The sequence below is a fragment of the Vigna umbellata genome, chromosome 3 (assembly GCF_029865625.1).
Source record: "Vigna umbellata cultivar VRB3 chromosome 3, Vumbellata_1.0, whole genome shotgun sequence".
In the NCBI taxonomy this organism is placed as follows: domain Eukaryota; kingdom Viridiplantae; phylum Streptophyta; class Magnoliopsida; order Fabales; family Fabaceae; genus Vigna; species Vigna umbellata.
Window position 1 is genome coordinate 25142850 of NC_142167.1, and position 26916 is coordinate 25169765.

Consider the following 26916-nt stretch of genomic DNA (forward strand, 5'->3'; position numbering starts at 1 on the left):
CGCGGCGCGTGGAGGCGCGGGAGGTCCGTTCGCCGCGATCTTCGTACGACGGTGGTCTCCCGGCCGAGACGATTCCGATGGTGTGGTCGCCGGTCGATTCTGGAACTCCGGCGACGGCGGCGGCGGCGGCGGCGGCAGTGAGGGGTGCCGGAGACCGTGGAGTTGACTGGAACTATTCCTGTGCTCTAGATACCATATTAGAAGGTGAGTTTTTAAGCCTAACTCAACCCCACAAAACCGGCTTGTAAGGTGAGGTTTGCACCTCATTTATATATTATAATTTGGCCTTATCTCTAGTCGATGTGGGACTTCCAACACACCCCCTTCACGCCGAGGTATAGACATCTCGTGCGTGATAGTAGAAATTGGGTGGTCCAATAGCGGCCCGATTGCGGGTGGAATAGAAGAATAGAATGCCCACTTAGAACTCGCTAGGATAGGCAATAACCATGGCTCTGATACCATGTTGAATATAGTGAAAAACTATATTTAGATTAATCTCCCTTGTGTAAAATACACACATAGGGTTCTCTATTTATAATAGAAGAAATATGGGCTAAGCCCAAAATACAAATGAGAAATAATAACAAACTAACTAAAAGATAAAAGATATAATATATCTAACAGGGTTCTTTCTGTTGATATTATAAACCACTTTTGGATGTGTTACTCACTTCATGGTACTAATATGTAATTACTACATAACTAGTGTGGTGAGCAGTGACTTGCACACACATTTCTGTTGTAAAAGATGACGATAACATGAATTAGATGGGTTTCGTAAGACGTGAATAGTTACTACTATTAAGAATTTATATTCAGAGTGTGTTGTATAAGTCTTTCAGGATATAAGAATTTTTCAAATATTTTTGAGGAACTAAGAATGTAGTAAGAAACTATTAAAACCCAGGATTTAAGAGAAATTAACGGAAGGAAAAAGAAGATAATAAAGAGAGAAGAGTAGTGTGTTTTTGTAGGAGGAAAATTGGTGTATTTATAAGAAGGGAAGATGTGGTCATCAACAGAGGAATCCAACGTAAACCTGTATACATAGATATAAATCCGTAGTATGACCCGCATCTTGCAGAGGAGGTTCGAAGCTCTCTCACCTATGCAACGGATCTGCACCTTTAGAAGGAGAAGATAAAACTTTTGCGTGTGATTCACAAAAAGGTAGAGTTGTTGAATAGTTCGAATGTCCTCCATGATTTACGACAACCGATTTATAGGTAAAGTGGTCATGCATTCATGGGTGAAGACATTAAAGGCACATTCACTCTACTTTCCCAAATACTCTACTTTTTGGAATTCTCGATTCTCCCATAATCCTCACATATTGCAAAAAGTAAAAGATAAAAAGATGAAAGAAAAAAATAAAGTCTTATATAAAATGGAATGCATTAGATATGGTATAACAAATTATACAAACCAATCATATTGATAAACTTAACACATAATATACCTAATATAACAAATTATAAGAATAAAGATATCTAGTCTGTTAGTAGTTTATCAATTCTTACTCTTATTATTATGTTGTTCATACTAAGTTATGTACGTGTTCAATATTCATGAGTGTTCTAGAGATTTTTGTCTAGATCTCACACAAAAATCTTACTTAATACTCATATAAATGATTTCATCAAGAGTATGCGATAAAACATACACTAGATACAAAAACAGTTTATGTATTAAATAGCTTATATTTCATATCTTAAATTATTTTGTATCATATGATTTATAAATATTTAAAAAATTATAAAAATGCAATTAATTACAATCACACAAAAAAATTAGGTTAACTTTAAATGATTGGATTGAAATAGGTTGTGACCCAACTCCTTTGTTAAAGTAAAAAGAAAAAACATTTGGTCGAAAGAGAATAAAAAAGAAAGAGACAAAATTAAGGTTGTCGTCTTTCATGTACACTCTTCATTTTTCGTGAAGATTGTAGAGTTTTTTTCAAATCAGATCATGTGAACCTGTTTTGAAATGAGACTCTAATAAACTCTTTAGGAAGCGTTTCTTGTTAGAATCACAATTAATACAATTTATAATGTGATACGAATGATACAACAACGATTCGAGAACAAACATAAGTTTTACTATGATTCATATCGTGGAAATTGCAATTTATATTATGTCGTGTAATACAAATAGTGTATCATGCGATACTTACAACCATGATATAAGTGCAAATATCAATTATTGGAAAAGTTTAGAAACATATTCAATGAGAATAAAAAAAAAATTTAAAATCTTCAAGAAAACAAAATTAAAACATGCAAAGACAAAGGAAACTAAGATATATTAGAAAACTCAAAAATTTAGAAGTCTTCACTACGACTAATCTCACTTCAAATTTTGCAGAGCTGTAATTATTTTAAACATTGACGTCTACAATGTAGTTAGATATACATATAAAAAGGAAACATGAATCGAATAGTAAAGAAAAGGATATAGAATAATAAAGTAAATAATTGAAAACTAACTAGAATCGTGGTACGCAATTTCTAAAGCTTACGATTATTTTGAACTGCCGCCAGTATAAAATCATTACTTAAAAAATGTAGCCCAAAAATAATCTATTTTCTCATTGATTAGATTATATATTATCAATTATAAATTAGTTTTGTCCTCTTATTCACGAAACACGAAAAATTACGAATGAATCAAATTCGTCGATGTTTTAGTTTACCGTAAAGAAAACTAGACACAAGCGGTACCAAAATTGCAGTTGAACTTCTTTAAGTTTCTGGCTTTTTCCATTCTAACTAATACGTTCTTTAGAACCTGGAAAATTTATCATTCAAATTAATTTTAAATTTGGTCTACATTTAAAATTCTACTAGGGATTTGCCTACTGCTATTTCAAAAAGGATAATTGAAAAGCGTAGAGGATAGCGTTGCGACTTTTTAGTTGAAATAATAACTATAGCAGACATGGAGTTAAGATGGGTAGTATTACGTGGAATGTTCAAATCGCTCGTAATTGTAATTTAATGTTACATGGTATGTGATTAATAAGCCTAACTAAAAATTTCTCATCGATCCGTCTGAATTTTGGTTATACAAAACATTAATAAGCCTAATGTACAGTAGTATGCAATGGAGACTTGAATATACAAAACATGGCCACATAACATTTCCATTTTAACCTATACTTGAATTGCTTCGATGGTTAGATTTATCACAAGTTAAAACCCGTTCGTTTACCCTTGTACCAGAAAAACAAAACCCACTTACCCCACTAAAGAACAGGGAGAAGAGTTGGTCTATACCGTTTCTCAACCTCAACATCATCCAAACCATGCTCTAAAATTTAGCACTGACTGGTCTCACCTCACCGGGTCCAAATTCCAAAACAAACTTGACATAATTCAGGCAGGCAACTTCAGTTTCGAATTGTTCTTCCAACTGAAACAAAACTCCTTATATTATCTATTTGCCATACGAGCATAGTAAAAATGAGAAATAAGCTCGATCTTAACTCACAATAACATTACCTGATGAAGTAATAATAGAAGAAATCTGCATATAAAGCTGTCTGAACAACACCCGATATGCCAGCTGTAAAATAAGAAAGTCAGAATATTACTAATGCAAACATATAATTCCAAAAGAAATTCTTAATTTTAGCCTTAATTACCAATCCATCTAGTAAATCGTGGCTCGGTCAGATAGCGGTATATCCAGTTCAGGATGTAAAATGCACGATACGCACTGCAGTTTGAAAATAATCACCACATTTAGAGACGTTTATACTGAAAATTCTGTAAAGCATGCTAAGAAAGGAACTAGTAAAAACGCAAAAGTGCCAATTCAAACCAATAAACAGGATTTGCAAATCATGTACGATAAAAAAAGTTAGGACAAACATGTAAAAGTGAGGTATAATCTATAATACATCACATTGGACACGTTTAATTTCTAAGCTATTTCAATATGGCAAATATGAATACACCATTGTCAGTATAAGTTATCTCAATAACTTAGAAAGGACATTCTGCTAGTAAACAGCATAAAAGAGAACATAGTGTAAGATACCAATATCTAAATGCATATCTCAAAAAGAGAACTATCTCAACATAAGTGTGCATACCCAAGAAAGAATACATATTGCCCGGTCAAATTGTCCACATTTCCACTTCTTTGCAACAAAACCAACTGGGGCAATATTGCAACTGCTTCCAAGTATATTGAAAATGCCCAGAAAACCTGTTAACAAATGCACATAAAGTGTAATCATTCATGATGTTACAATGTGTAACGGAATTATTATAAAGATGACATGTAATGCACAAAAGCAATTTTCAGATTGGCAATCAACAAGGGAAAGCAATGTATGTTTGGACAAGAAGAACATTTGAAATCTTGCGATGGATTTGCTTTAACTCTTGCAAGATTAAGCAGAAAATATAAAGGAACAGCTAGTTATACATGCCACAGACTCCAAAAGGAAATAGATATCTGCAGAAGTTCTATAACACACTAAGCAGAGGCCTACCTTACCATTTAGAGGCTTTTTTAGCCTTTCCCAATTAATCATGTATCAGGGCCATAAGACATAAGGCATGCCATAGGTTGAAACTTTTAAACTACCAACAACATGCATTTTTCTCCCAAGTGCTAGCTTAAATATCATGTGAAACTTGGTCATCTTTTCGAGCATGATACCACCACATGGGTCCCTAACATAATTTTTAGATTCCCACCCAAAATCTTAAGAGCACTCCAAACCTATTTGGGCCACAGTTGTCATTCCTGGATAGCAGAGCTGTGAGGCTGACTCCAGAAATGGGATAGCAGGATAGTGGATAGAAGATAGTACGATGACCTCAAAAGTCGGATAGCAGAATGACTGTTATTCTAATATTTAAACATTCAAAATTCATACACCAACCATTATTTATAGAAAAAACTCATGGTCCTTGAACAAATATAGAGTATAAAGTCAAGAAAAAACAATGTAAAGCCCAAATTATAAAAAAAAATACTGATCGCAAAAAAGAATTAAAAATACAAAAAGCAACTAGGGAACGGAAATAACAGTGGGAACTAGGTAATAAAAAAATAACAGTGGTTTCGAGCAACCACAGAACAAAAATCCAAGAAAAAAAGAAAAAGAAAGGAAACTAAGATAAAAGATTAAGAAAAATGAAAATCACACATGCACTCACTAAAGTTGGGTTGCCAAAGTGTGAGTAGCTGAACAGATTGGGTTGCCAGACAGAGGCAGTAGCTGGATAAGAGCAGTCGTGGTGAGAAGGAGAGCAGAGGATGTAAATACCGTGTTCATGAAGAATGAGAACTTTTCTACATGAAGAAGCATTTGAGAACTTCGATCTTAAAACATTCTTTTCCTATAGTTTCTAATCTTGTAAGAGCAGCATTCAAAGACCGAAAGATGATCTTCCAGCCAGAAAACATGAACTGATACTCTACGGTTCAGAAAAGTTAGAAATATCATCAGATTCCATCCATGACAGTAAAATTCAACACTCTCAAATGAAGTATTCAAACCTAGAGTTGTATTCACAAGAAATTAATGTTCAGGTATTCAAAGATTATTATGTAAATTGAAGGAGAGGGAAAAAATCAAAACCTAAACCGAATCTAAATGTTTGAAGGAATTTGGAAGATTCTAGATATGGCATACATAGGAATGGTTTCAAAAGATCCATCCAAGTACCATTCAAAATTAATGGTAAGCAGTAAGCCCTGGAACATGGGTAGTTGTATTCTTCCACTTGCCGAACTCAAGTTGAGCCATAATGGTAATAATTCCTCACTCAAAGAATATAGGATCCTATGAACCACCACTCTCTGTAAGCCATTTTTATAGTGCATAGTTACATTCAAATCGAAGGCATGGTTAATTTGCAACGCTCAGATCACATTTCACAATTTCAACTGAAAAACAACCATTTCAAATTTCAAAAGCAAAGGAAATTTGCAATATAACTTAATAATATTTGGTTTATTTTCAGTTTCCATTTTAGTTAATATGATCTCATTAATATTTACAAAAACGCAACTTCAATTTGTTTTCCCCATTTGCATTTCCTTCTCAAAGTAGGAAATGAACTAGGAACAGAGAGGCATTTTTGTAATTATTAGTGAAAACGTATCTGCTGAAAATATATTAAAAAAAAAAACATCGAAAATGAGGTTCCATGGGTAACGAGTCATTTCTATTAACAAAAGTTCATAGTCATAACATTTCTGAGCAGTAAAAAACAAGGGTGCACCTTCGTTCACGAACTCAACCATCTGCTTATCTAAGCCTGGTCACTGGAACCGGACAAATCAATCATCAATCTAGTCAATCAGATATACACCAATGCACATATACAACACATCTTTCAATGGCCTTCTTTTAAAGAAGTAAACATTTGAAGAAATGCACAACGATTAAAACCAGAAATACATCACAAATGGAAAACAGTAAAACCCCACAACTCAAATACAGAACAAGATGCCTGGGTAAGCGTAACCAACAAAAAGCCAATCCATGCCAGTAGACACTACATACAGTACACAGTCACAATGCAAAAACTCTAAAAAAAGAAGAAGATAATATTCAAAAGGAATTAGAAAGTAGCCTCTACCAAACAGGGTAAAAGAGAATAGAGGTAAAAAACGGGGGAGCGAATTAAAAAGTAGTAATGGACCTCTTGAAGGGTGAACTTGTCGTGCCAGACGAGTGCCAAGGCAAAGCTGGCCCCAACAAGAAAAAAATATCGAAAAGTGTCGAGTTCCCTATCGTAACTTCTCCGGACCACGGGGTGGAAACGCATGCACCAAACAATGGCTAAGGAGCTGGCAATGAAAATCAACTTCATGAAGATGTTGTAAACGGAGATGAAGTCCGTGAACAGATCCAAATAACGAGCCATGAACACAATTGCGTACAGTTCTTGAGTCTTGCGGGAAATCCCTGAAACCCCAAAAAGAATAACAGTTCCGTTAAATAGGCGAAATAACGGAAATGATTTAGTTATAGAATTGATCCTGAATTTTTGGTTGGCGAAGGAATGTGACTAAGGGAGTGAAGTCGCTAATCGAAATTTGAAAATAGAATGCAAATTAGTCCGAATTTTTGGGGAAGCAGAAGAAAAATAGAGGAAGAGAATAAGGATAAGAATGAAGAGTGACCTGAGCATGATTTAGTGGCGTAGATTTTGAGGAGGAGGACGAGAATGCTGAGAAGATGGGTCATGTCACCGGCGAGCCTGAAGATGTTCATGGTTTTGCCCTAACGAGAGAGGCCCAGAGAAAATGTTCCAAAACCAGAGAAAACCAGAAACAAAGGAAGGAATTCGAGAAACGAAACGCAACGAAAAGAAATCCAAAAGAAAATTGCGTGACTGTGTTGTCTTTTGCATTTTATTTTTTCTTTCTTATTTATTTAACTATTTTCGATGTTTTGACAAAGGTGTGGCATACGCATGTATAAACTATGGAGCTGAGTCACCCACACTGATCTTCCCCGTCACCTCTTCCTTCTATTTGTGGTATTATTAATTACTAATTCTTTTTCGGTCTTTTCAATTCTAGCTCGTGTAAATTCGTTTATAAAACAATATATTAGTTTACTATTTTGAAAATTAATGCTAATTTTGACTAAAATATTAATGAAATGCAATCCCTTAGTAAAATAAAAATAAATAATAAACTTTATTCCATTCAATTTCATAACTCTTTAAGTTTTTATTATAAAATAAAGGTTACATTATTTATAGATTCTCTCAACATCTTATCTATTTCGTCATCTATCTCTAATTTTTATTTAATTTTCATGTTTATCTTACGACAATTCCAATACTGTTACACTTTCAACACCGGTTGAATATTAGTGCATTTCGAATTTAGAACATTACTTCTCGTACACCTGCCGAATCCCTTTAATCGAATCCCTTTAAACAAATGGCATAGTTCCAAGCATATTAATTACTTTTACTATGAAAAGTATCTTCATTTCTTATATAGAGCATGATAGATACTCCGATTTCCATTAACATAAGTGCACTTCCAGTTATTGGTAGCATTACTTTCAAGAATGTGATGGGTGCAAATATTAATGTTGCTGGGAATTTTTCAAGAATATTTGAATCACCATTCTCAATAATCTGTCTTTCAAACGTGACTTTTTCTCTCAGTTATGTACTATCCACTTTGTGGTTTCATTCTAATGTAATTGGTTTCTTCAAGTAGGTGATTCTTGAGCCATGCCCCGATGCCCCGATCTCCAGAAACATAATATATCAAACATAGTATAAAAAACAGCATAATATATCACCAACATAAACATATAACGTATTAAACAAACATAATACAAACACATAAAAACATGATAAAAGTATTAAGCGAAGTTGGTAGTGCGACACGCTCACCCTCAACCGCACTTCGAAGTTCGGTTGAGGGTTGCCGAAGTTCGAGGTGCGGCAATGCATAATCAGCGTCTTAACGCCGGTGCATCTTTAACCTCAGTTGCAATGCCAGTAAGGACGTATAGGCATATTATATACTAACCTCAATGCCTTTCGAATGCACAAATCTCTTTTACGGCCTTTCTCCTCCAAGAATCACACCACACACAACACAGCTATCGCCAAAGTTGATCAAAATCACTACCAATGTATCATCACTTTCAGAAGGTAAGCTTAAATAAGTGAAACAAAAAAAAAGTGAAGAAAATGCCACAAAAGTAAAAAAAGTGATGGAATAGAAAAAGGGGTGCAAGTAGGATTTATAAAAATAAGGGGGGTTTGGGATTATTAAACGTTGGAGCATCGTTAAATCATCATTAAACTTAATTAAAATTTAATAAATGAAGGACAAAATTGTAAAATAGGAGTTGAAGGATGATGTGATGTACATGGAGCAACACTCTTGTTTATATTGTGTATCAAATATTTGAGAAAGTTTTTATCAGGCCTTTCAACTAAAAAATCTAGTTATTTTTTTTATTGAAATTATTTTTGAAGTGATTTTCATTCACTTTCTTTCTCATGTTTTAAGTTTTGAAGTTAGAAGAATCCTTTGGAGACCTTTCTTTTTAAATTATCATATGGAAACCAAAACATTTCGTGAAAATTCACTCGTTGACTTCCACTTCAACAATACAGTGAAAACAGACCAAGAGTTAAACTCCCAACTTCAGAGGGGAGCTTATACAATCTGATTTTTGCATCTTAATTATCTTGAGCACTCTCCTGTCTGAATCTTAATTGTTTTTCTCAAGCAATAAAGTATGATGGTGATGATACGTATATATTATATCTTAAAATGTTAAATATAAAAACAAGTATGCTCAATACTCACTTCATAAGCTGGGTGTGGCCATTTGGGTACATCAGCTTCTGCTATATATTAGTTTCGGACTTTAATTTGCTTCACTATAACCTCCGCTTTACTTCTAGCATTCTTGGTAAACACGGCACTGGAAGCAACCACTTATGTTGTGTTTATTTGTTCGAGATGGGAAGTGAGGCATTTATTTTATTTCCCAAATTGGCTTTTGGATTATTACTCGTAGGAAATGGTAAAAATGGTTATATCAGTTCCTACTGCTTGCTTAATTGTGATTGATTTGATGTCATATCAGCTTACCAATATGATAAGATAAGAGGGAGTGTTTCCTTTTTCTGCACTATAGTGTGCATACGTTATCGGCACACACCCAATTCAGATCTCACTTCTCATTCAATTTTCCCTGCACCTCCAAGCAAAAGCTCATTCACCACCCAAATCCACTTCTCAGTCACCTTTATCTCTCTTGATATACCCCCTTAATCTTCCTAACAGATGAACAAAAGATATCCCTCAAACAATACAACCATAAATTATTTTACAACTACACCTTCTATCTAACTGTCATTCACTTGACCTCTATATAAGCACTCTCCCGCTTTCTTCCTTCCACACATCAAAACATTCTTTGCCTGCCATTACAACTTCAGCAGCAAAGCAATCACATCCTTCAATTTCCAACATGAAGATAAAGCAAACGCTCTTATTCTCAATCCTTCTAATTGCCCCCATTTTCTCAATAACCGCTTTAGCTCAGTCACCAGCTGCAGCCCCTAAATCTCCAGCAAAACCTGTTCCAGCTGCACAGGCTCCGGCACCCGCAAAGCCATTAGTCCCAGCATTGCCCCAGTCGCCCTCTTCAGGTGCGGACTCTTCTGGCAGCCAAGACATCGTGAAGATCCTGAGAAAGGCCAAGTCATTCAACACACTAATCCGGTTGCTGAAAACCACCCAAATCATCAACCAAGTGAACGCACAGCTTGTCACCTCAAAGAACGGAGGCTTAACCATCCTTGCACCAGATGATGGTGCCTTCTCAGAACTCAAAGCAGGGTACTTCAATTCCCTGGGAGACAGACAACAGAAAGCATTGATACAGTATCATGTCCTCCCCGTTTATGTGTCAAGCTCAAACTTTGACGCTCTGAGCAACCCCGTGCTGACACTGGCCAGTGACAGTCCCACAGGGTATCAGCTGAACGTGACAGCATATGGTAACAGTGTGAACATTTCAACCGGGGAGGTGAATGCCACTCTCACAGGTATTGTGTACACAGATAAGACTCTTGCAATCTATCATGTGGACAAGGTGCTCATTCCTTTGGACTTCTCTAAGCCTAAGACTATAGCTCCATCACCAGCTGTGGCCAAGGCACCTAAAGCTGATAAGGACAACTCTTCAGCGGAAGATGATGACCAGGCTCAAGCAGCCAAGGACAGCTCTGATGCGATCATTCATGGGACAACCTTGGTGTCCTTTGGAGTTGCTCTACTTGCAGCAGCTGCTACAATGTCGTGATGAAGAACACCCATTTCCATGTTTCTTCTATGTTTTTTGTCTAACACAAAAGAGTATATTTCAAAGAGAATTGCCACCAACATTCACTTTAAACAATCCATTGGTATAAATTGAAATTTATTAAAGCTATAAATCGAAAGTCACAATTTCGCAATTTTTCTCTCCAAATAAACCCCTTTCCCAATTAAGAGGCCCATTGCAAAATTAATTTTCAAAGTATACCACCTTAGTCTTTATGACAAGAACTTGGCTCTCGCAAACAAACTTGCACATGCCTTTCTTTGCGCCGGAGGTATTTTTCGCTGCTCCCCGGGACCCACTCTCCGGGAACGAGGCAAGGTTTTGTGTTACTTTGTTGCTGGTGAGCTCGTAGAGGAGAATTGTTGTTGGTTGAAATTTGGCTCTTTAGTGATCGAATTTCAACCTCCATTTTGCATTTTTTGGGATGTTTTCCCACCGAAAATTGTTGTCCGGTAACAATGTGGAGCAGTGATTGAGCGGGGCTGAAAAAGCTTGAATTTGGTTACCGAAAATTCTCAACTGGATTTTGTTATTCTTTTTTATTTTCTAATTTTCAAAAAAGAGGTGAAGAAAAAAATTAGAAAAAAAAATATAATTATCATTGTTTTTTTAATTAAAATTGGCAAATGAGTATTTATTTAATAAAAGTGGTTTATTTAAAAATAAGTTAGTGTTAGAAAATTAAAAACACTATTTTAAATTGGAAACGTAAATCAGTTGAAATTGTTTTACTATTTTAAATATATTTAGAAGTAATTTTATAAAATTGAATTAAGTTTAAAGTTTATAAAACTATAAGAAAGATGGTAAACCTTTTGTTAGTGAGTCGAAAGTCAACCAAATGAATACTCATATGAAATATACGCACGACTCCTGCTATGATTAAGAAAATTTTAGCGTATTGAAATACCATAGAAATAGAAAGGAAAGTAGTGAGCATGAAAAGGAATATAGAAAAGAGAAAGGAAACGAGTAGAAGAAATTGCCTTCTTGATCGGTATTGTTGAATTTAAAACAAAAACACTGAGGATTATAACGCGGTTTTAACGTAATATTTGGTGCATCTTGGGAAGTCTTATCACGCGGTTATAATATACATCGCAAATGAAGCTTGTTACAATAAATGGATCTTTGCACCATATATACAACTCTCGCATATCCTTTTTTCGGTCATTGGAGTATATCACTTCTGCTATTCCTTTTTTCCTTTATATATTCAAACCCTTCACAAACTCAACTTTTACGAAAGTTGGTCCTTCACACCACACCAAATCAAGTCATATTTTTCAATGGGGGCTGCTCTTGCAACTGCTAAAATATTTGGGAGACAAGCATGTCATTTCGGTGACAAGCACAGATTGGAATCCCAAAAAAAGGAACTCAGCGAGAGCAATATGTCGATTGTACATTTTGATTCTTTCTTACATCAAAAGGCAATAATTTGCAATTGTACAGAGGTCTCCGGATTGGTAAACATGGCTCTGGAAGAGGCAATGGAGGCCCTAGAAAATCCAAACATTGACATGGTTGGGGTGTATGGATCAAGCACTTTGCGTACAAACAACTTGATTGAGAAAATGTCCAGAAGAGTGAAGAGAGATAACTTGTTTGATGTAACTGTGATCGCAAGTGTCACAAAAAAGCCAGACCTGAAGAAGATTCAAGGAGAGCTTGGTAAGATGTTAGGTTTGCAATTTGGTGAGGAGACTGTGGTTGGAAGAGCTAAACTTCTGTGTGATAGGATAAGGAAAGAGAAGAGGATCCTCATCATTTTAAATGATCTATATGCTGGACTTAACTTGGATAGGGTAGGAATCCCTTTTGGAGTTCACCATAAAGGTTGCAAAATAGTCTTGTTATCGGGCTCTGCTGATGTGTTGATCAACCAAATCAAACACTGCAACTAATTATTTCTTGTGAGTCTTACTCTAAGGATAACTTAGCTTGTTTGTACAAAGATTCCTAGATAATAAAGATTAGTAAAGAAATTTAAGATAACAAATAGAAAACAATGCCTCGTTCAAGCCCCAATCCCCAGATCTTCCTCAAAACAATAACATCGTTTTCTACCCTGTACTATTTAACTGAAAGTATAATAATCCTGTCTTTTATGTTCCCTTGAAGCTCAGAAACCATTTGTGTCCAGGAAAAGTGAAGATGGAAGAAAGTATGTAATCCATAATAGAATGTTGTGGCTAATGAGCCTGGCTTTGATCTGATTTCTTACTTTTTCAACCTGGATTTTGATGATTGATTGAAACAAACGATAGTTAAAGGCTTTCAAAGTTACTGCAGCTTGCTTAATTGTGACTGATTTGATATAACATCTGTTTACCTGAATGATAACAGAGGGTACTTAATTTTCCTGCGCAAGTCTTCATCTTTCATCAGCTCACAACCAACTGAGATCTCACTTTAAATTCAGTTTTCCCTCCATTTCCAAGGGAAAGGCCAAGCAATACAGTAGCCAAATCACTTCTCAATCAACTTTATCTGCCTTGATATACCACCTTAATTTCCTAACAGATGGAGAAAAGATATCAACCATAAAATAATTTACACCCACAAATTGTCTTTCACTTGGCATCTATATAAACACCCTCCTCCATTTCACCCTTCGCACATCAAAACATTCTTTGCAATAAAAATTCCCAATTCATCTGCAATTTAGCAGCAAATCAATCTACACCCTACACCCTACAATTACCAACAAAAGATGAAGCAAACACTCTTCTTCTCACTCCTACTACTTTCCCCCTTTTTCTCTATCACCAATTTAGCTCAGTCACCAGCTGCAGCCCCTAAAGCCCCAGCGAAACCTGCAACTTCAAAACCTGCGCCTGCTACACCAGCTCCCGCCCCTGCAAAGCCGTTAGTCCCGGCATTACCCCAGTCACCCTCTTCAGGTGCTGACTCTTCTGGCAGCCAAGACATCGTGAAGATCCTGAGGAAGGCCAAGTCATTCAACACACTAATCCGGTTGCTGAAAACCACCCAAATCATCAACCAAGTGAACGCACAGCTTGTCACCTCAAAGAATGGAGGCTTAACCATCCTTGCACCAGATGATGGTGCCTTCTCAGAACTCAAAGCAGGGTACTTCAACTCCCTGGGAGACAGACAACAGAAAGCATTGATACAGTATCATGTCCTTCCCGTTTATGTGTCAAGCTCAAACTTTGACGCTCTGAGTAATCCTGTGTTGACACTGGCCAGTGACAGTCCCACAGGGTATCAGCTGAACGTGACAGCATACGGTAACAGTGTGAACATTTCAACTGGGGAGGTGAATGCCACTCTCACAGGCATTGTGTACGCAGATAAGACTCTTGCAATCTATCATGTGGACAAGGTTCTCATTCCGCTGGACTTCTCTAAGCCTAAGTCTATAGCTCCAGCTCCAGCTGTGGCCAAGGCACCTAAAGCTGATAAGGAAAACTCTTCAGCAGAAGATGATGACCAAGCTCAAGCAACCAAGGACAGCTCTGGAGCCATCATTCATGGTACAACCATGGTGTCCCTTGGGGTTGCTCTGCTCGCAGCAACTGCTACAATCTCGTTTTAATGTCAATATTATTTCCTTCATTGTTTTGTAAGGATAAAAGGAAAATCTGGCATCAAAATATATATATATATATATATATATATATATATATATATATATATATATATAAAATGATATTTTACGTATACAAATCTTTTATATTCATTTGAAGCTATTTTTTATTTATTTTTCATTTTGTAAATATTCAAGAATTTATTTATTTTTATATCTATCTTATGATTATATTATCTTTATAAATGTGAATCACCTTGTTATATATATATATATATATATATATATATATATATATATATATATATATATATATATTAAGCGTAAATAATTTTATTTTAGATAATTATGAGTGTTTTCAAATGCTGTTTTTATAAATATTTAAAAAGAATAAATAAATAAATAAATGTAAAATAAGTTTATAAAAACTAATTTTTTAATTATTTGAAATAATTTATCGCAAATATTATTTTGAACTTATACAATAATTGATTTTAGTTATGAAAGGCTATTTTATTTTATTTACTTCCTTTTCTTTTTAAATATGGAAAGATAAATTTGTTTAAACAAGTTCAAATTTGTCTTTTGATTGATTTTGCATAATTATTTTATTAATAAATTCACTTTACGGTTTTAGTTTCTTTTATATATTTTAATTTGTTTAAAATTTTATTTTTTAATTCTAATATGTAGAATTATATCTGTTTTAAAATATAATTTAAATTGTTTATATCATTTAACACATCTAAACTTAAATGTCATTTTAAAATATTACTTAATAAGCCAAAAAAGTTAAAAGTATTTATTTTTTTCTTAAGAATTTTATATTGACATACCAAGATAATGTTAACCATTTCGAAACCTCCTTAAAATCAATTCAATAATGTATAGTGTATTAATTTATATATGTAAATTAATGAATGAAATCTTTTAATATTTACTCAAGGAATACTATCACCATTCAGATTATTAATATCATATTCATAATAATTTTACGACCCGTAAGTATTTATATTACCATTATAAGAGATTTGTTTCTCATTATCATAATTTGTGTTAGGATAACAAGTTTTAAATTATAATCAATAACTCTATCAAATAACCATTATATATCACAATAAAGAAAAAAATTACTTTGCTATAAATACAAAGTTGTCTACATAATAATTAGATAATATTGAACATAGAGGTAATCTCAACCGTATTTTTGGGGATAAAAAATATTAGATTTTATAATAATTAAATTATAAATTATTATATAAATTAAAAATTATTTATATATAAAGTAGTTTTTGTTTTTAGTATATGAAATGGAGTGTTCACTTTTAACATATTTTTTCATTTTTTCAACTCTTTTTCTTGTTGATTATGCTCTACAATCGATGGAGTGTATTTATTAAAAATAATCTAAAGCTTAAGTTAGTATAATATTCGAATGGTTAAGCAATGTTATAATAAAATGTGTCATAAAAGTTCTAATAACTATATATTCGCTTTCTATTTATAAGCTTCTGCAATACGATGGTCACTGATTGATTTCATACTAACTGGACAATCCGTTTAATGTGACTTGATCTATCTAGACGTGCCAGTACAAAGTTTAGTGTGACTTGATTTATCTGTACAGGTACACATACAATACATTTTTAATTATTAATAAAAAATATAATTAATTTATAAATTAAAGTCTAAAGTAATCTACCATGTGAATACCAGCCATTTTTCCTGTGAATACCGGCCATTTTTCCTTGTTATATTTAGTTAAAAGCAAAATAATCTGTTTTTTATCAACTCATGTGTACTTAAAGCTCAGAAACCAGTGCTCTGTTGATGAATTTTTAAGAAGGAAGAACGTATAAAAACCTAATGCAAAGTTCATGTTAATGAACCTGGCTTCGATCTGGTTTTTGTCTCGCTGACTGCAAAGATAAATTGACTTGAGTTATGTTTAATTGTTCCGACAGGGAGAAGCGAGGCGTTTGTCAGATATTCCAACCTGGCTTTTTGATGATTAATTGAAACAAATATAGAAAAAAGAGGCTTTAACAGTTACTACTGCTAGCTTGCTTAATTGTGATTGATTTAATTTCACATCTGCTTACCCGAATGATAATAGAGGATGCTTCCTTTTTCTGCACTAGTTTGCATCTTCTATATCATCCACAACCAAGTGAGATCTCACTTCTCATTCAATTTTCCCTGCATTTCAAGCAAAAGCCAATGTCATAAGCAGCTAAATCCATTCTCAATCAACTTTATCTGCCTTGATATTCCACCTTATTATTCATAGCAGATGCTGAACAGATATCCCCACAAAAACAACCGTAAGTTATTTTACAACTCAACATTGTACCTAATTTTCATTCACTTTCCATCTATATAATCACCCTCCCCCGTTCTACCTTCCACAAATCAAACCATTCTTTGCAATAGCACCATCCAATTCATTTGCAATTTAGCACCAAAGAAATCACAGCCCTCAATTCCCAACATGAAGATAAAACAAACTCTCTTATTCTCAATTCTTCTAATTGCCCCAATTTTCTCAATCACCACATTAGCTCAGTCACCAGCGCCAGCCCCTAAGGCTCCCGCAAAACCTGCTCCCGCTGCACCGGCTCCGGCACCGGCAAAGCCATTAGTTCCGGCATTACCCCAGTCACCCTCTTCAGGTGATACTTCTGGCAGCCAAGACATCGTGAAGATCCTGAGGAAGGCCAAGTCATTCAACACTCTAATCCGATTGCTGAAAACCACCCAAATCATCAACCAAGTGAACGCACAGCTTGTCACCTCAAAGAATGGAGGCTTAACCATCCTTGCACCAGATGATGGTGCCTTCTCAGAACTCAAAGCAGGGTACTTCAATTCCCTGGGAGACAGACAACAGAAAGCATTGATACAGTATCATGTCCTCCCCGTTTATGTGTCAAGCTCAAACTTTGACGCTCTGAGCAACCCTGTGCTGACACTGGCCAGTGACAGTCCCACAGGGTATCAGCTGAACGTGACAGCATACGGTAACAGTGTGAACATTTCAACTGGGGAGGTGAATGCCACTCTCACAGGCATTGTGTACGCAGATAAGACTCTTGCAATCTATCATGTGGACAAGGTGCTCATTCCGCTGGACTTCTCTAAGCCTAAGTCTATAGCTCCAGCTCCAGCTGTGGCCAAGGCACCTAAAGCTGATAAGGAAAACTCTTCAGCAGAAGATGATGACCAAGCTCAAGCAACCAAGGACAGCTCTGGAGCCACCAGTTTTGTAAGCACTCGTGGAACAACCTTGGTGTCCTTTGGGATTGGTCTGCTTGCAGCAGCAGCTACAATGTCGTGTTGAAGAACATCAATTTCTCCAAGTTTCTAATGTGTTTTCAGGACAAACAGGCAACTTCTGTGGACTTGTGTTTATGTTGTATTGACTTGTTTATTGCTTAGGAGAAGCGTTGTTTGTGAGTTATGGGAACTCTTGTTCTGTTTTTGTTTTGTGATCAAGCGAAAAATATATGTAATTCGTTTTATTATCAAAGAAGAAAGGAATATCTGTTTGTTTTTTATTTGGTTATGTGCACCGCTGGAAAATCTTCTTCCTCTCTGTCGTCAATGAGTAGCACAACAAATTTTTTATTATTATAAAAATATATAATTTGTAAGTACATTAGAATAAGGTTTAATTCATTCTCAGATCGTTCGTGGAGATTTGCATTAATTAGGTAATCCTATTTTAAAAGTGTTCAATTTAATTTCTATTCATGTAAAATTGAGTGAATAATGTCCTTATCGTTAATTGATGTCGATGAGTTAGATTTTATGTCTTGTGACATAAGGTAGCATTTACTAATCATGTGACATAGTAACAATTCATTATGTAGAATTATTTTATTTTAAGTTTAAAATAAATTATATTTAATAAATATAGTCCTCTTAAATGAAGAGATTTCAAAGCTCATAAATGTCTTAACCATTCTAAATCCAACCATAAACAAATTCTCTGTATTTCACAATCTCATCAGATAGAGAAAAGAAAACCTAAAAATGGTTGAGTAGCCCTCTTCCGCCGACGCCCTCGCGCCCTTGTCCTCTTCCGTCGCGCCGTTGCCCCACACACCACCTCCCACCTCTCCTCCACCTCTAGAATCGCCTTCCTCTTCCTCACCCTCTCCCCTCTCTGGGAAACCTTCTTCTCACCCTCCCACACCCACCTCTTCAACATCTGCATCCATGCCTACCCCCAATCCAACCGCCTAGTGCACCTCCCATGCCTTACAGTCTTACAATGTTTTTCTGCTTATGGCTTTGGCTTCTGGGTTTATGAACTTTTAGTGTGTTTTTATTGATGAGAAAGAAGTGGAAAAAAGGAGCCAATTTTTCTTCTGTGATAATTTATCTCTCACTAGTGAATTGGTTGATTTATCTTTGCACTGGATTATTCAATTCCTTTGGTGATTTTGGCGTCTGGACATCGCTGTTGTGGTCACCAATTCTTCAAGTACGCCACATGTTTGTAAATTTGTCTCAATGGTACTATCCTCTCTCTACTACCACCCTATTCCTTACACTGTAATAACCTAATACCACACAACACCTTTCTCATTCTCTTTCTCTATCTCTTCCACCTTCAAATTCTCCTTCACTCTTTCATCTTCCACTTCCGCCACTCACCACCCTCTCCCCATCCCAACTCCTCGACCTCCTCCGCCAACACAGTGCAATGTTTCTATGCTGGTTTTGAGTCAACTCAGAAGACTCTACTTCAGGTGTTGCCCACAGTGCTTCACCGCTAACAATTTGGCGATTCCACCAAAAAATCACCGATAGATGACGCCAAAATCGTAAAACCAAACTTCATCCACAACTAATTTCTTACTATAACCCTATTTTCTCCCAATTTCGAACCAGAACGAATCCACGAAACACCCTATTTTCCCCAATTTTCTCGCACACTCAAAATTTTACCCCAAAATACCAAACTTAATCCTAATATGTTTTAATTTCATTACCTCAGCATGCCACAACGCACAAAATTTAACGACGTCAAATTTTATATAAATAGAGACTCAATTGAACACTTTCAAAATAGGAGGACCTAATTAACGTAAATCTGCACAAATAGAGACCTCCAAATCTATTAAACCTTAAAATAATGATAAGAGGAAACATTTTTATATTTATATTTGATATATATTATAAATATAAAATAATTATAAAGAAATAAATTTTTACATTTTTTAAGAAAAAATAAAAAATAAAAAAAAGATGGTGTTAAATAAATATAAAAATTTTATATATATCACAGTGTTATTTTTCAAAATTCTGTTTTATAAATTTTGACAAACAGAAAAGGTGTTATACAATGACCTTTTTACATTGTATATCCACAGAAATTAATTACTTCAGTTATACTAGATTTCTAGTCATAAATATGAGAAAAGTAATATATAAATACTTCAAATGTCATATTTTGAAACGTCGTCTTCCCAGTATTTTGTGAGGAGAAAATATCGCTGATTGAATTTAATTTAAGTTGTCTTAGTTGATTTGAGATCACAAATTATGGTCATTGTAGTGAAAAAAGAGTATTTTTTTAATCATCTATGAAAGATTTGTGGACCTGTATAAAAACTGAAGTTAAAAGTAGTTTCATAAAATTATTGTCGTGGGCACCAAAGAATACCAAGCATTTCAAAATGTTTTTATCAATTAATAGTATTGGAACAATTAAGAATTATAATATTTTTTAAGCATAACTTGTCTTTTATATTTAAAATTTGTTACTTTTTTTCTTTCTTCTTTACTTATCTATTAGTTGAATTGTCATTTTTAGGAATGTAAAAGGTGTGAAAAAGGTAAGGTTTTCACTTACACTGAGCTACTTTATGTTACATAATAATATTAAAAGTATATAAATAATAATTACAGCTTATCAGAATTAAAATTGTGCCTATTCAGATTTCTATAAGGTTCGAGGCCTAGTATCCAGTGTTTAAGAAAAAAAAAACAACTTTATATATTAATAATCAATAAATACGGACAACGTCGAATTAAAAATAGGTTTTAGTAATTAATTGAAGGTGCCCTTATACACATCCTCAACAAATTCATTTCACTACAAGTGTTTAGATTAAAAATTTGAGATATTAATTATATTTATATAATTTCATAGTAAAAAAATATGGCACAGGAGATAATTGATGAGAAACATATAGAAATTTTATATCTCGGAAACTACTAGAACTGTTATTTTCTAAAATAAGTCGCTTTTGTTGACTTTTAATTTGTGTTAAGTTTTGGGATATAATAAAATGGAGAGACATATGTATTTGATACATGTATTTAATGACAAATATTAATAAATAACTTTATATTAAAGTAATTTAAACTAAACATAATTTTAATATTTAATCTCTATAAAAATTTATGAAGTTCATTCCTCACTATTAACAAGATACATTAAATTTCCTTTTTAGCGATCACAAAATAGTATAAATTTCATTTTCTACCGGTCAAAATATGTTAACTTTTAAAAAAAAAAAATACTCATATTTATACACTCATTTAACATATTATTATATGCTTTCAATTATAAAAAAAAAGAGAGTCAAATTAATGAAAATGTCTAAAGGATACATTGTTTTTTTATTGCATATTTTAATATAAAAAAATATTTTGACACAATTTTTTTTATAATATTTTTATTTTCTCATTGATTAATTATTTATTTATTATTATACTGATAAAATAATAACAAAATATTGTAAAAAAGTTTGTATTAACATATTATTATCATACTTTTATTTATAGTTAGACAAATAATATGATATAATTTTATTTTCTTAAGAAAATATTTTAACATAATTTTTAATAATATTTTAATACATGTATCATTTTTTTACTGATTTATTATTTATTTATTATTGTAATAACATATTTTAAATTCAATGAAAAACTAACACATATACTAAGTAAAAATAATGTAAAAAAAAATGTTAATACATGATTACTCTATCCTTAATGAATAAACACTTAACTTTGTTATAAAAAGGACAAAAAAAACTTAAAAAGTGGTGGATGTAAGACATGGAGGAGGGTAGACAGTATACCATGTTTTATGAGCTGTGATAGAATAGGAGGTGCATGGTTAAGTCTTGATGACTCCACCCTCACCTGAATCTCCCTGAGACAACGCCACTTTAGATTGCTACCATATTAGGTTTTTGTTCCTCCTACTTGATGGAACTTCTTAACCAATATCTACACATTGTCCCCATGCATCCAATGATGTGATCATCACACTCTGATGCACCACCTTTCCCTCACAACCAACCAGATTTCTTCTGTATATCTTTCCAGCTAAACATTCAACCAAACAATCATTCATCATTCCACCATTATCACACTCTGATGCACCACCTTTCCTCCAAAATAAAAACCCAACCTCTTCTCCCATTCTCTCACACCCCAATAACTCCAAAGCTTTATATACTACTCTAAAAAACAAAACTCTATCATTCACCCAAAGAGAAACAGACAACCTACAAATGAGGATCATGCAAGAATCTCAATCTTTCATTATACCAACCACAATTCTACTTCTAGCACTGTTTTACACCACTTCAGCCCAACTCTCACCAATTCAACCCCCTTCAACACCATCACCACCGTTACCCCAGCCCTCGCCGCCCTCTCCGGCAACAGCACCGGCACCGGGATTCAACACTGTCCCTCTTGTCCCGGTGACCCCAAGTGGGGCCCCTACACCCACGATCATCCCCAAAGGCCCCACCATTGACATAGTCCAAATCCTAAGAAAAGCCAAAAGGTTCTCCGTTCTCACTCGCCTCTTGAAAACCACCCAACTCATCAACCAACTCAACTCACAGCTCGTAACTTCAAGCTCGGGAGGGTTAACCCTCTTTGCACCGGAAGACAGTGCCTTCTCCAAACTCAAAGCAGGCTTCCTCAACTCTCTTACCGACAGACAGAAGGTGGAGCTTTTGCAGTTCCACACTCTCTCTTCCTTCATTGCCATCTCAAACTTCGATACTCTTACCAACCCGGTTCAAACTCAAGCCGGTGACGACCCCCAGAGGCTGCAACTCAACGTCACCACTTTTGGAGGTAGCCAGGTCAGCATGGCCACCGGCGCCGTCAACGCCTCCGTCACCGGAACCGTTTACTCCGACAACAAGTTGGCGATATACCAGGTGGACAAGGTGCTTCTCCCTCTCGATCTCGTGCTACCCAGCAAGGCGCCAGCTCCAGCGCCGTCGTTGGCGAAAAAAGGGTTGCCGAAGGCTGATAAAGGAAATTCCACAGCGGCGGATGATAGTAGCACCGCCAGCGATGATGGCAGCGACGGGAAGGCTTTGCCCGCGGGTGTTTCCGCTGGTTGTTCGATGAAATGGGTGAATAAGGTTGTTGTTGTTGGAGTGGTGGGTTTGGTGAGTGGAGTTATGATCTGAGGTAAGTGTGGATGGAATGATATGAGGGATTGGAACTTTTTGTTGTGCATTTGTGAGTGATATGTATGCTTTGGTGCTTGGGGTTCTGGTTTATGGGTATAGTGTAGGGTGAAAATGTATGCATGCATGCATGCCATGATGGGTTTTTCTTACTTCTTTTGTTTTTGTAAGTTGTTTCTTACTTCTGGTAATTGATCCATTTCTGGCTTTGCATAAAATGAGATGATTTCGAGGGATGTGAAGACAAATTGTGTTATTGTTAGTTATGCTTTGTTTAAGTTGGGGGAGATGGAGGATGCGATAGAGATGTCCGAAGACATTATCACAGTATTTTCTTCATTTTATTCTTAATCGAATTGACAGTGCAATGCCATAAGATGTTCAATGATTCAAATCACAGATATTCCTATTTCATGCTATATAATGTCATATAAATTCCTATTCCATGATATATATATTTCTTGAAAATCTACGAATGTATTCCTAGTATTCACATATCACATAACAAATAGTAATAATAGTAATAATACATATACTTTTATTTAAATAAGTATAAATTTTGAAACTAATATAAGTATTAAATTTTAATCCATTAATATAATAAAATTTCTAAAAGTGTTTTCAGTTATAAATATTGTAAAAATACATTCGTATGTTATTTTTTTACAATAATAAAATGAAATTATTATTATTATTTAATATAAATTTTTTTATAATTTGTATTTATTTTTAACCTAATTTGTATAATTGAAAAAATACTTAAGTTTAAAATATCATAAATTAAAAAAAATTAATAAATTTAAAAAACTATCTTTAAAAAATTGATAAAATAATTATTTTAATTAAAAGATATTTAAAGAATAAAATTGAAAAATAAGGAGACAAGAATTTAGATGTAGATATAAATAAATAAATATAAAAAATATATGAGAGGAAAAGGATTAACTTTAAAAATTAGAAGGACTAACTCAAAAAACAAAAAATATATGTATATTTATTTTTTATTTTTGAATGGTGTTTCCTTATAAGAAGTGAATCACGGAGAAATTGCGTTAACGGCTGACACTTTACTGAATCACTCACTCGTGTTTAACTCACCGTTTGTTTTCTCACTTAATCATAGCGCTTTCAGTAAGGCAGGTCTATGGGAGGGTTCGAGCAGGTTCGGGTGTAGTGCTCAACAACTTGGATTTTGTCTAACTGATGTTAAACTGGTAAGTATACTTTGATTTGGAACTGTTGTTTCTTTTGACCCTATGATAAAGAATATGTTCTCCATGCCCTGTAGCAAGACTTGGAAGATCCAAAGGAAACACATGAGGAGATGCCTTCTAACTTCACGTGTGCTACGTATGATATTCCTGAAGAAGCACTTAAATGTGTTAGGCACATGGTATGTATCGGTAACTTTCTTCTTAAGAATTATAACGAAGCTCTTGTTTGATCTTTTTGGTTTGGAATGGTGTTCCCCTCCCAGAACTGAATCACAGAGGAATCTATGGACAAAAAGATTAGATTGAGTAAAGATTAGAAGTAAGAGTGTGTCAGCAATTGCATTAACGGCTGACACCTCATTGAATTACTCACTTGTTTTTAACTCACCGTTTGTTTTCTCAATTAATCATAGCACTTTCAGTAAGGCAGTCTATGGGAGGTTGCGAACAGGTTCAGGTGTAGTCCTGAGCAACTTGGATTTTGTCTAACTGATGTTAAACCGGTAAGTATGCTTTGATTTGGAACTACTGTTTGTTTTGAACCTATGCTAAAGATTTTCTTCTCCATGCCCTGTAGCAAGACTTAGAAGATCCAAAGGAAACACCTAAGGAGATGGCTTCTAACTTCACGTGTGTTATGTATGATACTCCTGAAGAAGTACTTAAATGTGCCAAGCACATGCTATGTATCGGTAACTTTGTTCTTAAGCATTATAAGGGAGCTCTTGTTTGATCTTTTTGGTCTTGAATGGTGTTCCCTTCCCAAAAGTGAATCACGAACACTACAAAAGAAGCGCATATTACCTAAGGTTTATTATCGACGGTCTTTAGGCCTTCGGCAATATATTGGTGAAATTAAATATCAAGGGCTTTTGCCCTTCGGTAATGCCTGTGATGCCTCATCATATGCGAACCACATCTTCATCCAACCATTCTCTCAAGAGATCCACCCGCACACATACCTTTTTCTCTTGGACCTCCGCTCGTCTCCGATCCATATTTTGAGCTCCTCCGCCTCAAATCTTCATCCGCTAGCCACAGTTAGTATCTAGATCTTCATTCTACCGTACATTTCTCCCTTACCTCAACCTAATCCACCATTTTCATCGATTAAACCTATCCTTATCGTTCTATCTTCACTTTTTCCCGATTAAAACTTCTTTTCGTTCCATTCCATCGATTCAATCGTGGAATCCTTTCTCTCACCGATCAAAATGTCCCAAATCCCCAACCCTAGAATCTACACTGATCAAACCACTCAATCTAGGGTTTGCCTCCGTTGTTCGTCATTCGTTGTTCTTGTTCTTTGATTAGCTCGATCTGTGCTAGTTTCCATGGTTCCTCGTCTATTCGCCTCGACCTAGAGCTATCAAGTGGTATTCAAATCCTAGGTTAGGCGCGTATGCACAGAGCTAAGTATTTTCTTTGCCTTTCCATGTTGTCTTCGATTAATTGTCTTGATATGTTTTGGTCTTGTATTGAAACTTTAGCACATGGATTGAAAAATACAATTTTTTTTCTTCTTATTATTGTCAATACCCTGTATGAACTGTTTGTTGTGCTCATGTGAAAAGAATTATTTTAGTGCAGCTTCTCATCTTGGTTTCTTTATTTTTCTTGTGTTTTGGCCAATGAATTTCCTGTATGAACTAAAAAGAAAATTGTTGGCTTTATTTTCTTCTTTCAAACATGATTTTTGTGCTAAAGTTTGTAAGAAAAAAATGTTTTAATATCTTTGATTTGGAAAATTCTTCTGAATTTTGAACTGGTTCATATCTTTCGATGGCGAGATGCTTATTATGGATTATGGTTCCCACTGCACTGCAATAATCATTAGTATAAATCATATCTCATTGTTCATTTTACATTTGTTTTGTTGACAACTTACATCCAATTTGTTGTGTCTAATAGAACTAATTCTAGATGGACAGAACGTGAGGTAGTCGGAACTTCTAAGTTGAACGTGCAAAGAAGCAGTAGTGGAACTTAGAGCAATCAGAATTAAGAGATCTTATCTTACTGGACTTGAGGTAGGGGAACTAACCTCTCTTTATATTGTATGAGTACCTTCATGTAGTTGTTGTTGTATGGGATGCATCATTTCTGGTTTACACCTTGTTGTATCTTGTATACTCGGTTAATGCAATATTGTGAAAGCTTGTTTGTCGTACGATGAACTTGTTGTTGACTCGTGATATATGGAATAAACTTGTGCTTGGCTGCCATGATTAATTTAAATTGCATGACCTTGATGGAGTGAGGAAGTGGTTGATGCATAATATTTCTTTGAGTCTGGACATACTGAATGCCTAAACAAAGAATAAATGAAATAAAGGGGAGATAACCTTTTGTTTTAGGATCCACTAATATTATGACAGGATTGCCTATACCGTCTTGTAATTTTGATACCTTGTTTTAGATCATGCCATCATTCATGGTTCTTTTCATTTTTTATATTTTTATGATATGACTTATTGCCATAAACGTTTTAGTACATGTTTGGAATTGTGAACATGTTTTACATAAATAATTGTAGATTTGATTTCCTTTTTTAATTTTCTTTCACTTTATATCAATTTTTTAAAAGAAAATGTTGCAGCTTTATTTCCACATAAACCACCGAAAGTATCTTGTTCCACTCAATGTTTTATTTTATACCAACTTACCTTATCTTTGATGTCCCACCGAATACATGCTTCATTAACTATTTTGAATTGCACTTAGATGTAATAGTAATCCACTTGTAAGATAATCACCAAAAGAATCTTAGAAATATGTTTAGCCTTTTCTATATTTTATTATAGAAAGTTGGACACTCCCGTATACCTA

General features: G+C 34.6%; 1 protein-coding gene and 4 pseudogenes across 1 annotated transcript; 4 read left to right on the forward strand and 1 right to left on the reverse strand.

The window, feature by feature from the left end:
• Positions 1–2992: 2992 nt before the first annotated feature.
• On the reverse strand, positions 2993–7402 carry LOC124821280 (ER lumen protein-retaining receptor A-like). Its single transcript, XM_047293144.2, has 6 exons — positions 7159–7402; positions 6675–6940; positions 4103–4218; positions 3650–3723; positions 3507–3570; positions 2993–3417 (listed from the first exon to the last, which is right to left on the reverse strand). The coding sequence occupies exons 1-6, from the start codon at positions 7247–7249 to the stop codon at positions 3381–3383; spliced, it is 648 nt and encodes a 215-aa protein (XP_047149100.1). The 5' UTR covers positions 7250–7402; the 3' UTR covers positions 2993–3380.
• A 1811-nt stretch (positions 7403–9213) lies between these two features.
• On the forward strand, positions 9214–11302 carry LOC124821281 (fasciclin-like arabinogalactan protein 11 pseudogene; annotated as a pseudogene).
• Positions 11303–13496: 2194 nt separating this feature from the next.
• Positions 13497–14460, forward strand: LOC148202079 (fasciclin-like arabinogalactan protein 11 pseudogene; annotated as a pseudogene).
• Positions 14461–16814: 2354 nt separating this feature from the next.
• Positions 16815–17966, forward strand: LOC148202080 (fasciclin-like arabinogalactan protein 11 pseudogene; annotated as a pseudogene).
• Positions 17967–21819: 3853 nt separating this feature from the next.
• Positions 21820–23286, forward strand: LOC124821275 (fasciclin-like arabinogalactan protein 11 pseudogene; annotated as a pseudogene).
• The last annotated feature ends 3630 nt before the right edge of the window (positions 23287–26916 follow it).

Excerpts from the sequence above, each read along its gene's own strand:
- LOC124821280 (XM_047293144.2), bottom strand. The coding sequence starts at position 7,249 with ATGAACATCTTCAGGCTCGCCGGTGACATGACCCATCTTCTCAGCATT. Across the intron at positions 6,941-7,158 it reads CGCCACTAAATCATGCTCAG|GGATTTCCCGCAAGACTCAA; the intron begins GTCACTCTTCAT and ends TTGGGGTTTCAG. Across the intron at positions 3,724-4,102 it reads CAATATGTATTCTTTCTTGG|TGCGTATCGTGCATTTTACA; the intron begins GTATGCACACTT and ends TTCAAACTGCAG.